The following is a 12,599-nucleotide window of genomic DNA, read 5'->3' on the forward strand; positions in this document are numbered from 1 at the left end:
GTTCTCCTTTTTTCCGCAGTATAATACATGTATCACAAAAAAATGGATCTGATTATCACTGTGCAGTGAAAAATACCTCCTTCTAGACTGAATATTCTTTCACCAAGGGCATCCACAATGTCCTTCAAGGCAGCTTCATCTGTGACATTAAAGAAATGCTTGTCATCAGGATCACTGGCAATGAATTTGATTTCATTGAGAAAAGCTTCAGGATTAATTTTTCTCCTATTATAATATCCCAAAACCTACAGGTTAAGAAAAACATATTAAACTCTATCCAATATTGGTATTGCAGCTCAGTCCCAATCAAGAAATGGGTTATAGCTGCAATACCAGACACTGCCTTTGGAAAAGAGAGGCGATGCTTTACACAACCCCTCTGGATAGACTTTATATGGAGTAGAGAAAACTTACTGCCACTGCATAACGTGTGATGTTGTCTCTTTCACTTCTCTCTATCACTCTCTTCAGATCTGGGCTATCATGAGACTCTCCATCTGTAATGACGATCAGAACTTTTTTGGCTCCTCTTCTACCACCCTGCTGGAAGGCTTCAGTGCTGTGAAAGATCATAAGTACCAACACAATTAATTTCTGGGACCTCTCAGTCTAAGAAAATATAAGTACAAAAGTTTGTGTCTCCTTACACGGCTTTCTCAATCCCCAGTGCAGTACGGGTCTCCTCTCCTCCTCTTTGCTCTATAAGTTTCGCAGCCTCTACCACCGCATTCACTGACCGATGGTCTTTTAGGTAAAATTCATGAACAACCTTCTCTCCATACTGAAGCACTCCAACCTATCACAAGCACAGGGAGCATTAGACCAAATATGGCTTTGATGCACAAAAACATTGTTTTTTTATCATATATATACCTGTATCTGACCAGGAGCAATGTAGAATTTCTGTAAGATGCTGATCAGGAAGCCTTGCACTTCTTCCCATGGGTAGATGCTGTTGGATCCGTCCAGAACAATGACAATATCCATAAAAGTTGGACATTCTGAAGAAGAACCATAATACCGGTAGTAGCAAGTTTTAGAGGTCCTTAGCATGTAGGCTAATTCCACCTTTTTAATAGGTACAGTATATTCACTTTAAATGCCATAAAAAAAATAAAACGATTTCATAGCATAAATATTAAACCTTTTACAACCTGTTAAATTGTTAAATTTATAGACCCCCACAAATCCTGAGAATAAAGGGGCCACAAAGCTGGTGTAGAGCAAGGTTCCTGCACAACCAGGTGATGAATAGCAACACTGTAGTGAGACTATGTATACAAGATATATATATATATATATATATATATATATATATATATATATATCTATATATATACACACATACAGTGCTTTAAAAAGTATTCATTCCCTGTGAACTTTTCCACATTACACCCACAAGCCTAAATTATTATTATCTTACCTGGACTTTATGTGATATACAAACAAGTATTTGTCAAGTATAAAGGAATGATTTCTAAGTATTTAAAAAATTAAATCTAAAAATTGTGATGTGCATTTGTATTTAGCCAATACTTTGAAGAACCACCTTTTGCTGCAATTACTTTTGCAAGTCTTTTGGCGTCTGTCTCTACAGCTTTGCACATCTAGAGGCTGAACATTTTGCCCTTTCTTCTTTGCACACTTGCTCTAGCTCAGTGAGATTGGATGGAGAAGTCTGTGTACTGCATTTTTCAAGTCTTGCACAGATTCTCAATGGGAATAGGTCTGGACTATAACTGGGGGCCATTCACACACCTGAATATGCTTTGATCTAAACCATCCATTGTAGATCTGGCAGTATGTTTAGGTATCTTCAGTCTCAAGTCTTTTGCAGCCTCTTCTTCCAGGATTACCCTGTATTTATTTCCAGACATCTTCCCATCAACTCTGACCAGCTCACCAGTCTCTGCTGAAGAAAAGCTTCCACACAGCATGATGCTGCTGCCACCACAGGTAATGGTGGGGATGGTGTTTTCAGAGTGATGGGCAGTGTTAGTTTTGTGCCAAACATGGTGTTTTGTTTTAAGCCCAAAAAATTCTACTTTAGTTTCATCTGACCAGAGCACCTTCTTCCACATCCCAGCTGTCTCCCTTACATGACTTCTTGTAAACCACAAACAGGACTTCTTATGGCTTGTTTAAAAAAAATGGCTTTCTTCTTGCCATTCTTCCATAAACACGAGATATGTGGAGTATACGACTAAGTGTAGGGTTCCACTAGCGTATAGCTTTCGATGTGAAAGCGAAATGCGAATGACCCTCTGCTGCGAGCGTCAGCCGAGGGTCATGCGACTGTGATCAGATCTTGCAATCGTATCACAGCTGCGGAGAAGAGGAGGGGGCACTTTCTCCCCATCTCCTCCGCTGTCTGTCTCTGCGTACATCGCACTGCACTCTGAGTACATATGAGTGCAGTGGGATGTTTCACAAACTCTCATAGACTTGTATGGGGGTGCGAGCCAAGACCCGCTGCAAAACGCAGCATGCTGCGATTCATTCCACATGCCGCTATGGCATGAGAAATTAATCGCAGATGGACAGTTCCCCATAGTTTTGCACTGGTGCGAGTGCAATCCGATGCTTTATCGGATTACACTCATCCGTGCAAATTGCAAGTGGAACCGTACCCTAATAGTTCTCCTGTGCACAGATTCTCCTACCTGAGTTGTGGATCTCTGCAGCTCCTCCTGACTATAGGCCTCTTGGCCGCTTCTCTAATTAGTGCACTCCATGCTTGAAATGTCAGTTTATGTGGACGACCATTTCTTAGTAGGTTTGCAGTTGGGCCATACAATATACTTTCCATTTTTGGATGATGGCTTGAACAGTGTTCCATGAGATGTTCAGAGCATGGGTCAGATTTTTTTTTTTTTCAACTTTATCCCTGACGTGTCTGGTGTGTTCCTTGGTTTTCATGATGCTCTTTTGGTTCCTGATGTTCTCAAACAAACCTCTGAGGCCTTCAGAGAACAACTGTAGGTGACACAGCTGAACTCAATTTACTAATTATGTGACCTCTGGAGGCAATTGGTTAATCAGGATTTTATTAGGATATCAGATTATGGGGTGCTGAATATTAATGTACGTTACAATTTTCAGATATATATTTATGATTATTATTATTTTTTTTCTTCTTTAGACTTCTATGTATACTTTCATTTACACTTCACAAACACTTGCTACTTTCTGTTGGTATATCACATAAAATCTCAATAAAATACACTTAAGTTTATGGATGTAACGTGAAAAGAACTGGAAACGTTCATGGGGGTGTGAATACTTATTCAAGGCAGACATACCGCCGGTGCAGCTGCACCGGGGCCCAGAGGTGAAGGGGGCCCATGCAGAGCACTTAATAATGAGGGCAATCTGGCCTGTTGTTTGGAGCCCGAGGTTCCGGGGGCCCATGGCCAGATTGCCCTCATCTATCAAAAGCAGCGCGCCAGGCAAGGAGCGATTCTGCTGCACAGATCAGGTAGTAGAGCCGCAGGAATCCCCCTGTGGCTAGAATGGATTTGCTCCTGTGAGGTGATGATGTCACTGGAAGGGGTGGGACGTCCTCCTCCAGTGTAGAGCTGATCTCTCATCATCCCAGTGCTCAACGTTGTGCTGTAGATGTGGTGGAGAGACCACACTAAGAGGTCTGAGGGGCTGCACCGAAGAGCAAGGGGCTAAGGGGGAGTAATGTAAGGCAGTGTTTGCTGCTTTGGGGAAGAGGATATCTGGATGATCCTACATGGAGGCTGCATACTGGGGAATTGTACAAGGAAGGTTCTGCATATTGGGGGATTGTACAGGGAAAGGGGTGATTTACATTTGTGAGGCTGGATGGGGAAAGGGGTAATATTGTATGTGTGAGGCTGTGTACTAGAGGCTGTGAAGGAAAGGGGGTGATGTTACAGTTACAGGAGCTGGGGGTATTCGTGTTGAGGCCTTCATGAAGGGGGTGATGCTGCGTGCTGGGGGGGCTGCATGGTGAAGGGGTGATGTTATATGCAGGGTGCTGCATAGGGAATGGAGTTATGTTATATGCGGGGGGTTGCGTGCTTGAGGGGCTATATGGGGAAGGGTTACAGATACTTGTGTGGGGCTGCGTGGAGAAGCTGGTGATGTTACATATATGGGGAAAGAGGTGATGTTACATATTTGGTGAAGGGGGTAACGTTATGTATGTGGGAATGTCCTCCTCATCCCACAATTCATAATATGGCCTTGATACCGACCTCCCCATCCACCAATTCATCATATGGGCCTGATAGAGTCCTCCCCACCCCACAATTCATTATATGGTCCTCAGAGTCTGCCCAACTCCACAATTCATTATTGGGCCCTCATAGCGTTCTCTCCATGTGACAATTCAGAGAGGACACTATGTAATATATATATATATATATATATATATATATACATACACATAAATATCTATATTTGTAGCTTTGTCGCCATAAAAGGAGGGGGGCCCAGGCACAATTTCTTGCAACAGGGGCCCCAAGCTGTCAGTGTCCACCCCTGCATCACAGACTACCCAACATATTGATTGAGTTTAATCGTACTTTGAACAGCAGGAGCCACAATTCTGGAGAAACGGAAATTGGCACCGACTCTATAGCACATCCCTGTTGTATAATAGGAACTTCCACATTCATGTGACCAGAGTGGGCTGCAAGCCTGCAACATAAAATATAACAGAAATGTCACTGTCCATGCAAAATATATTGCGTGAAATCTTTAAAAAATTATGATGTTTTAATAATGCAAAGCTTAATTATAAAAGGGAATATTTCCCACAAGAGCTGCTGAATCATCAAGGCAAGAGAGGCTACAAACCAGCATGGCATACTGGTCACATGCAAGGGGTGGTTTGTGGGGATAGCATCAATGAAACATACCATAGTAGAGAGGCTGATATGGCATACAGTAATGAATTATATAAGTCTGGCATACAGCTAAAAGCATTAGTACAGAACAGACACAAATTATAACATGACATTACCGCAAAGCTATTATCTTTGGGATTTGTGACTAGGCTCATTCCCAAGCGCATGTTGTCCTTTCTCTCCGAGACGTTGAACAGCGTCACCCTGCCTGAGAGACCTCCAGTTACCAGAGACACAGACTTCTGAGACCTCCACAGAGACCTGAGAAACCTCTGAGTTACCACAGAGACCTTAGAGACAACCAAACTACCACATAGACCTCATTCTTAAGGAATGCTTCCGAGAAAGAGAGAAAGACAGCTTCATGTGTTTTATTTGGTGTAATACAAGTGAAGGAATTCTATTTCAAGGAATTGGGAAAGCAGGGAAAGTCATCACATTCTCCGTTTCATCTCTGGCCACTTTTGCAACAATGTTTTTTAATGGTAAAATAGAAGAGAAGACATTTGCATCACTCTGGATAAAATTCAGAAGACTTTATTTCCAAGCAATTATAAAAAGTAATTAAAAATTACAGCATGGCAGTGAATAGCATACTACTATGTACGTGCTGTTTCGCACTGAGCAGACGCTTCTTCCTGGGCCACGCTCGGCGCGAAACGACTGTTGTCCAAACCTAGTAGTATGCTATTCACTGCCATGCTGTAATTTTAAATTACTTGTACAGAAAGTCTACGGAATGTTATACACGGGTGAGTGCCGCAATTGATGGGATAACATGGTTTTCTGTAGTGCCGAAATTTTTTCTGGACTATCTTTTTTATTGGTTTTAAACATTTGAAATAAATAAAAAATTAAGCAGCTTTGTAAATAGTCATCATTAAAGATTTTATGCTTACAGCTCCTATGCAGTGTGTGGGTCTTTATAGCAACAGACTACAAATAAATTGGATAATCGGATCTTGCAGCCATAACCCATTCCATTTGTTACTTAAGTCGTGTTGATATACACTTAAATACGTATATCGCCAAACTAATCTCCTGATACACTCAAACACGTAATCTCTGATCCTCCCAAGATCTCCTTCTCTCCTCCACACTTATTCGCTCCTCACCCAACCTCCTCCAAGACTTCTCCCGAGTATCCCCCCGTTCTCTGGAATTCGCTGCCTCAACATGTCAGATTATCTACTACACTTGCAAGCTTCAAACGGAGCTTGAAAACCCATCTGTTAAAAAATGGCTACAGTCTCCAATGACCCCGCCGCCTTACCACCGCCATAGCTACCACCTCAGCACCACTGGAGCTGCCACCTCACCACAAGCGGAGCTGCCACCTCACCAGCAGCACAGCTGCCACCTCACTACCAGCGGATCTGCCACCTCACCACCACCCCCCCTACTGTCTCCTCCCTATTTTCCTATAGAATGTAAGCCCTCAAGGGCAAGGCACTTTACCCTCTGCACCAGTCTGTCTATTGTAATCTGTATATGTATTTTGTATGTAACCCCTTCTCATGTACAGCACCATGGAATCAATGGTGCTTTATAAATAAACATTAATAATAATAATAATAATAATAAAATACAATGCCTTTCCAGAATACCCTCATTTATGGGGATTTTTCCAAAAATGTAATAAAATGGCCCCATTACGTAATTCAAACGGTAGCCTATCATAGTCACGTGTCAGGATGGGTTGCAATCTGAAGAAATACAGCTCCCCGAGACCTGTGCCTCAACTGACAAAGATGCTATATCATAAGCACACGTACCTCCATTAACCAAGGTAAAAGGCAATGAAATCAAAAGAAATTAATCTTCTCCTTAGCTTACTGAGCACAAAGGGTTTTTTTTTCCAACCTCAATGCTCAGTAAGCTGAGGAGAAGATTTACTTCTTCACCTGTCACAGCTGTTCTACAGCAGCTCCCGTATGCGTCTTTACAATACAGTGCTTCTGTCGGTTGAGACACAGGTCTTGGGAAATGTGTTTCTTGAGATTGAAGCCTCTTCTAACAAGTGACATAAGGTGTGCTATCGTTTGAACTATGTGTCTATTGGCAAAAATGCATTCAGGAGCTGAGCAAGATGTAGGAGGCAGATAGCAGGACTGCAGCATCTGACAAGGGTTCATTTGTAGTCTGCGACCAAGGAGACATAGTGGTCCGCATATAAGATGTAGATACTAAACAGAATATTTTTAATCAAGACTATTTTCAAAGTTGCTTCATTTTGTAATATCCATTGGAATAATAAAAAATGATTTTGAAATTTGATATAATTTATAATTGGGTTGTCAAATAATTGAATAACCCCCTTTTAAATGAAGTAGACCCCCTTGTAAAATAATGATAACCATCTACTCCCCTCCTTCACCAGCGACGTTCCAGCCATGTCGGCGCTGGGTCTGCTGGTGTTTGTGGGGAATAGTTATGCAGTAACCCAATAGTACAGGCTGATTGACAGCAAGGCTCACGTGGCCTAACACCCCGCCCTGGCAGATCGGTCGCTGATATAAAGCTGAATGGGGCCAGTGAGGGAAATTAATATCTAGGTTTTTTATTTTAGAAGTCTACTTCATTTAAATTGGCAATAATATATACTTTTTAGATTTATTCGTAAAAGAAGATAACTGAGATGAAACTGCATATAATTGCATATCATCTTCAATCTTTAGACCTTATAAGACTGAATTAAAACCAATGAATGAGGATATGTCACCTACCGATTCCAAGCTTGTTGCAGTCACTAGATGTGTCATTGGTGATTGGACATTTGTAGATGTCTCCTGTTCTCTGAGCTCCATTGTAATCAAAGGGGGCACCAACCACCAACCTTCATAGAGAAACAGAGTAAAAAAATGGAAATTTACATATAGAATTAGGACACAAGTATGCATTGCTATACAGCTGGTGACTGAATTACCATTTGCTATCACTCCAGAGCTGAATTCAAAATTCTGCAGGCTTCAGGTCTCTAATCTTCTAGGATTATTCACTAATTTAAAGATTTTGCTCATTTTTTTTTGGAGGTATGCTTTCCACCATCACCAAGTAGTAATCTACTGTAGAAAAAATTTTTCTGTCCGTTTGCACTATAGAGGCTCAACTAAGCTGTGGGTTTCTGCTGTTGCCACTTTGAGAAACCCTGTATTTTATACTTTGAGCCTGGATACGGTATTTTGACATGTGAAATATTTTTTATTTTAATAATATTTGAATAAAATATTTATTTTATGCTACATATTTAAGTCTGTGATGGTGTCCTGACCTACACGTATAGCAGCCACCTATTGCTATTACATGGAAGGTTTTTTGCATGTTACATATGTAGTAGGTGTAATAATAATAATATTAGCAAATACCTCCAATTAGAAATGTAGTATAGTTCTCCGAGCTATGTCACTTACCTCATGTGCAGGGCATGGCAGCTTTGGCATCCATGGTTACGTCCACTTATATAGTGACAGGTAGTTGCGTGTGGTCGTAACCATGGATACCTAAGCTGCCCTGCAGATGAGGTAGACACATGGCTATATAAGGAGAACTATACTACATTTCTAATTGGAGCTAATCGCTAATATATTATTATTATTTCACCTACAACATATTGGTACAGGATCTTGGAGATGGGAAAACCCCTTTAACTTAGCGGTATAATTGTCCTGCTGCTGTTTGGCTACCATGCTCAGTGAGGGAGCGAGCGCCATAGGATTTTATTGTACTCGCTCCTACACTGAAGACAATAGCTAAGAATGACAAGCATGACACTGCTTAGTTTAGTGTATCCCACATTACGGACGTTGGGTGGTCCATTCAGTTATCAATAAAAATTAGTTAGTATTGTAGACTTGCAGTGCTGGTCTCCTGGGTTCAAATCCCACCAAAAACGTATAATAATTTTGTATGTTCTCCCTGTGTTTGAGTGGGATTGCTCCATGGTCTTCAGTTTTTTCTGACACTTCAAAGACTTGCTTATAGGCAACATAAATTGTGAGCTCCAATGGGGACAGTGACAATGATATCTGTAATGTGCTGTAGAAAATAATGGCGCAATATAAACAAGTAAAATAAAATTGCTAATATAGTGATTGAGAAATTGATTATAGGGCCCTCTTCCCTCTGTACTAGTCTGTCTACTGTAACTTGTATATACAACAAACCTTCAGCCAAAATTCTTATATTATATACTGAGGGGAAAAGAATTTTTAGTGGTCACTCAAAATTGAGATATAATACCATCACCCCATGGATATAGCAGAATGGATATGTAGCCGGTTCAAGAATAGATCTACACCAATTCACACACAAGGAGAACCAGGAAAACAATAAGATTAAAACGTTAATCTTTATTGAAACAAATTGTAATAAAATCAGGGTGTCATAATAGGACAGTGCACAAGGTGGCGTACCAAGGTGGTGAGCAACAGGTGTCCGGTCATAGTAATATCACTCAAAAGCCTAAAGTGGGATAAGTAATACCAGGAACCACAGATAAAGTCAAAGTATAGGACCCTGTGGCCAGAGGACAAACCCAAAGTGGCAGATTATAAGATAAACATTAATACCGGAGATCACCTTACTCACCGCAGAAATGGCGCCAGGTCCCGCCTACGCACGTTTCGGCGCTAGCCTTCGTCAGGGGGGCCCTTTATCTTATAATCTGCCACTTTGGGTTTGTCCTCTGGCCACAGGGTCCTATACTTTGACTTTATCTATCTGTGGTTCTTGGTATTACTTATCCCACTTTAGGCTTTTGAGTGATATTACTATGACCAGACACCTGTTGTTCACCACCTTGGTACGCCACCTTGTGCACTGTCCTATTATGACACCCTGATTTTATTACAATTTGTTTCAATAAAGATTAACGTTTTAAACATATTGTTTTCCTGGTTCTCCTTGTGTGTGAATTGGTGTGTAACTTGTGTATGTATTCTGTATGTAACCCCCTTCTCATGTACAGCACCATGGAATTAATGGTGCTCTATAAATAAATAATAATAATAATAATAATAATAATAAATTGTAGATTTCTGCACTATGATTATTTTCTTGTGAAACTGCAGGCATGCCCTAACTCAAAAGTGGTGGACACAATTATAATATTAGAATATTATATTCTTGGACCAATTTGTAAATTTGTCAGCTCATGTTTTCGTTTAGATACTGAAAAAAAAGATGGTTAAATTCAAATCTACGTATCCCATTTTCCCTTACGTTTTAGATGGCATTTGCAAAAAGCTGACATGCTGATTTCCAAAAATAGAAAAATATAAAAACATTAAAAATAGATATTCATTCTTTAGGTTGCAAAGGTACTGATGGACAGCAGATATATTTAAAGACATTAGCAAGAGACTTGTAAAATCCAGGAGGTTTGATAAAACCACAGGCGACGTGCAGATGCGGCTTGTGGATTATACAGAAGTTTGAGGTTAGTAGCTCCACTGGGACCCAAGTTGTGTCAGATTTCTAGACATGATTTGCAGGGTATGACTAATGTTGCCAATGGTAAATTTATGTGTAGGTTGGAGCATGTCCTTCCAAGTTTAAAAGATGCAGGACAATGAGAAATATCATATCCTGAAAATGCAAATGGCAGATATGCTTTAAATGGTATTCAGCTGAAACCTCGGATTTTGAGGAACTGCATAATTATTGTTTATAAATTAAGTCAGAAATGGAGTTATAGTCATGTAACGGGGTGCCAGGGGCGCCTCTGGGCTTGTAGTCGTGGCCCCTTCTGTCAGGCTTACCCCTGGCTCCGCCGTCACTATTGGGACGGGAGATGTCTTGGTGGGGCAGAGTGTGGTGGTGCAGATGTCGTCCGACGTATAAACACTCTCCAGGCATGGTTCGATGCAAATAAAAGACATTCTTTATTTCACAACTCTTTCCAAAAACCGGCAGTTACAGATGACTTCACGTTCTTTTCTTAGCTGGGGAAAGCCTGCCCTGACGTCTCCTCCAGTGGGGATGTGCCCGGCTACTCTACTTCACCTGGCTCCCACTTATGGCTACCCACAGCCCGGACCCACACCGGGACTGCTTCGCACTATGAGGTTCCGCCCGCTCCTTTTCTCTCCGGCTTCCCTGTTCTTCCAGCTCCCTTCTTTCTTTCTTTCTTTCTGCCCACTCAGCTCCACACTCTGCCCCTGGCTGTTTCTTCTCTCCCGTCCCGGACACAACTGCCTTCAGCACACACTTCCTTTCCCCATAAGCTGCCGACTCCTCCTCCCTCCTGTACAGTTTCTATGGGGACAGCATTAACCACTTCAGAGAAAACCTGTGCTTCCTTGTAAGGGGTCTGCCCACCCCTTACATACCTCCCCTCTTTAAGCCTAAGCCTCCCGGCAAGGCACAAATCTAAAATCACATTTTAAAACTAAACAAAGTCATTTTAATGAAACTGCGAACATGTTCACCTGAGGGCACCCGCAAGGGCACACCAGTCCAGCGCCCGGAGTTCCTCCTGGAAGCTCCCGGTCTTAGTCGTGCCCGGAGGCCGTCGGCAGGCACTCCCGGTCTTAGTGGAGTTTCTGCCCGGAGGCTTTTGCAGCACTCCCGGTCTTAGACGTTAGCTGGCAGGAACACAACTCGGCAAAAATCTTCTTAACGACGCGGAAGGAGCCCCTGGCTCAGTCCAGCATCAGGCTCTCTTCCAGGCTCAGCAACTTGAACGGTTACAAACAACACACCTTCTTCCGGCTCAAAACAACGCCGGTGTTGAACATAAACAGGCCCGCCATCTTCCGGTCTTGAAAAGTCACTCCGGATGATATGCACGTTGCCATTCGGCTCGTTGGGCCTGCACGTACTCCGACAGGGACTGTCCGGGCAACCGGCGCAGCCTCCGGAAGGGCTCGTAGTTGGCGGGTTGCTCCAACGTCTCGGGTGGGAGAGTTCAGCTAGCACCGGTCTTTGCTGCGACCGCCGCCGGTATTGGCATTCCTCCCACTCGATTTCCTGTTGCCACTGTGTGGCCTCTTGTGTAGTGGGCCGCTCCAGTCCTCCTGGCACAGCCGGTAGGTTAAGGGTGGGTCCTTCCGCAGCCGCAGTCTGCTTCGGGCGTCCTCTGCCCAGGCTAGTCGCTACTAGTGCGGCTACCGCAGCTTGCTGTCTTCCTGGAGTCTCCATCTTGCTCGGAGTCAGCGTTTCTGGTAATGGCGTCGGGGTCAGTGGAGATGCTGGAGGAAGTGGAGGCGGGCTTACTTTTCCCGCTCTTGGGTATACTCCACCCCCAGTCTCACACATCAGGTCGACCCCTACGCGGCGGTTCTTCTTTTTCTCTGGAACATCGCCCACTTCACATATCTTCCTTCGTGCCCTGGGACCGGCACCTCCCCTCTTTGGGCGGAGTACTCCGAACTTCTTTTTCGGCACCGGCCAGCCCCAGGCTCTTCTTTTGGCGCCAATTCTGCGCGCGCTTTCTGTGTCTTCACAGACAACGGCCATCTTGCCGCCATCTTGTGCCCAGTCCAACGCCTTAGGCACTTCTTCCTCTTCCCACCATGGGATCGGGACTCTTTTCCAATAATCTGGATCCAGTGTCCTCGGCATCACTTGATCTCCTTCTTCTTGGAGCGGGACCCCTTGCATATGATCCGGATCCTGCCGACTACGCCACATGTAACGGGGTGCCAGGGGTGCCTCTGGGCTTGTAGTCGTGGCCCCTTCTGTCAGGCTTACCCCTGGCTCCGCCGTCACTATTGGGAC

General features: G+C 43.2%; 1 protein-coding gene across 1 annotated transcript in view; it reads right to left on the minus strand.

The window, feature by feature from the left end:
* The window catches only part of ITGA11 (integrin subunit alpha 11), a 234,144-nt gene that overhangs the window by 128,334 nt on the left and 93,211 nt on the right, over positions 1–12,599 (minus strand). The window contains exons 3-9 of the mRNA XM_075342870.1: positions 7,607–7,716; positions 4,997–5,088; positions 4,557–4,671; positions 874–1,001; positions 648–796; positions 415–559; positions 77–245 (exon numbers count right to left, since the gene is read on the minus strand). Of these exons, the coding sequence (XP_075198985.1) occupies positions 77–245; positions 415–559; positions 648–796; positions 874–1,001; positions 4,557–4,671; positions 4,997–5,088; positions 7,607–7,716 (908 nt within the window). The remainder of the gene's footprint in view (positions 1–76; positions 246–414; positions 560–647; positions 797–873; positions 1,002–4,556; positions 4,672–4,996; positions 5,089–7,606; positions 7,717–12,599) is intronic.

This window comes from Anomaloglossus baeobatrachus, chromosome 4 (genome assembly GCF_048569485.1).
Source record: "Anomaloglossus baeobatrachus isolate aAnoBae1 chromosome 4, aAnoBae1.hap1, whole genome shotgun sequence".
Taxonomy (NCBI): domain Eukaryota; kingdom Metazoa; phylum Chordata; class Amphibia; order Anura; family Aromobatidae; genus Anomaloglossus; species Anomaloglossus baeobatrachus.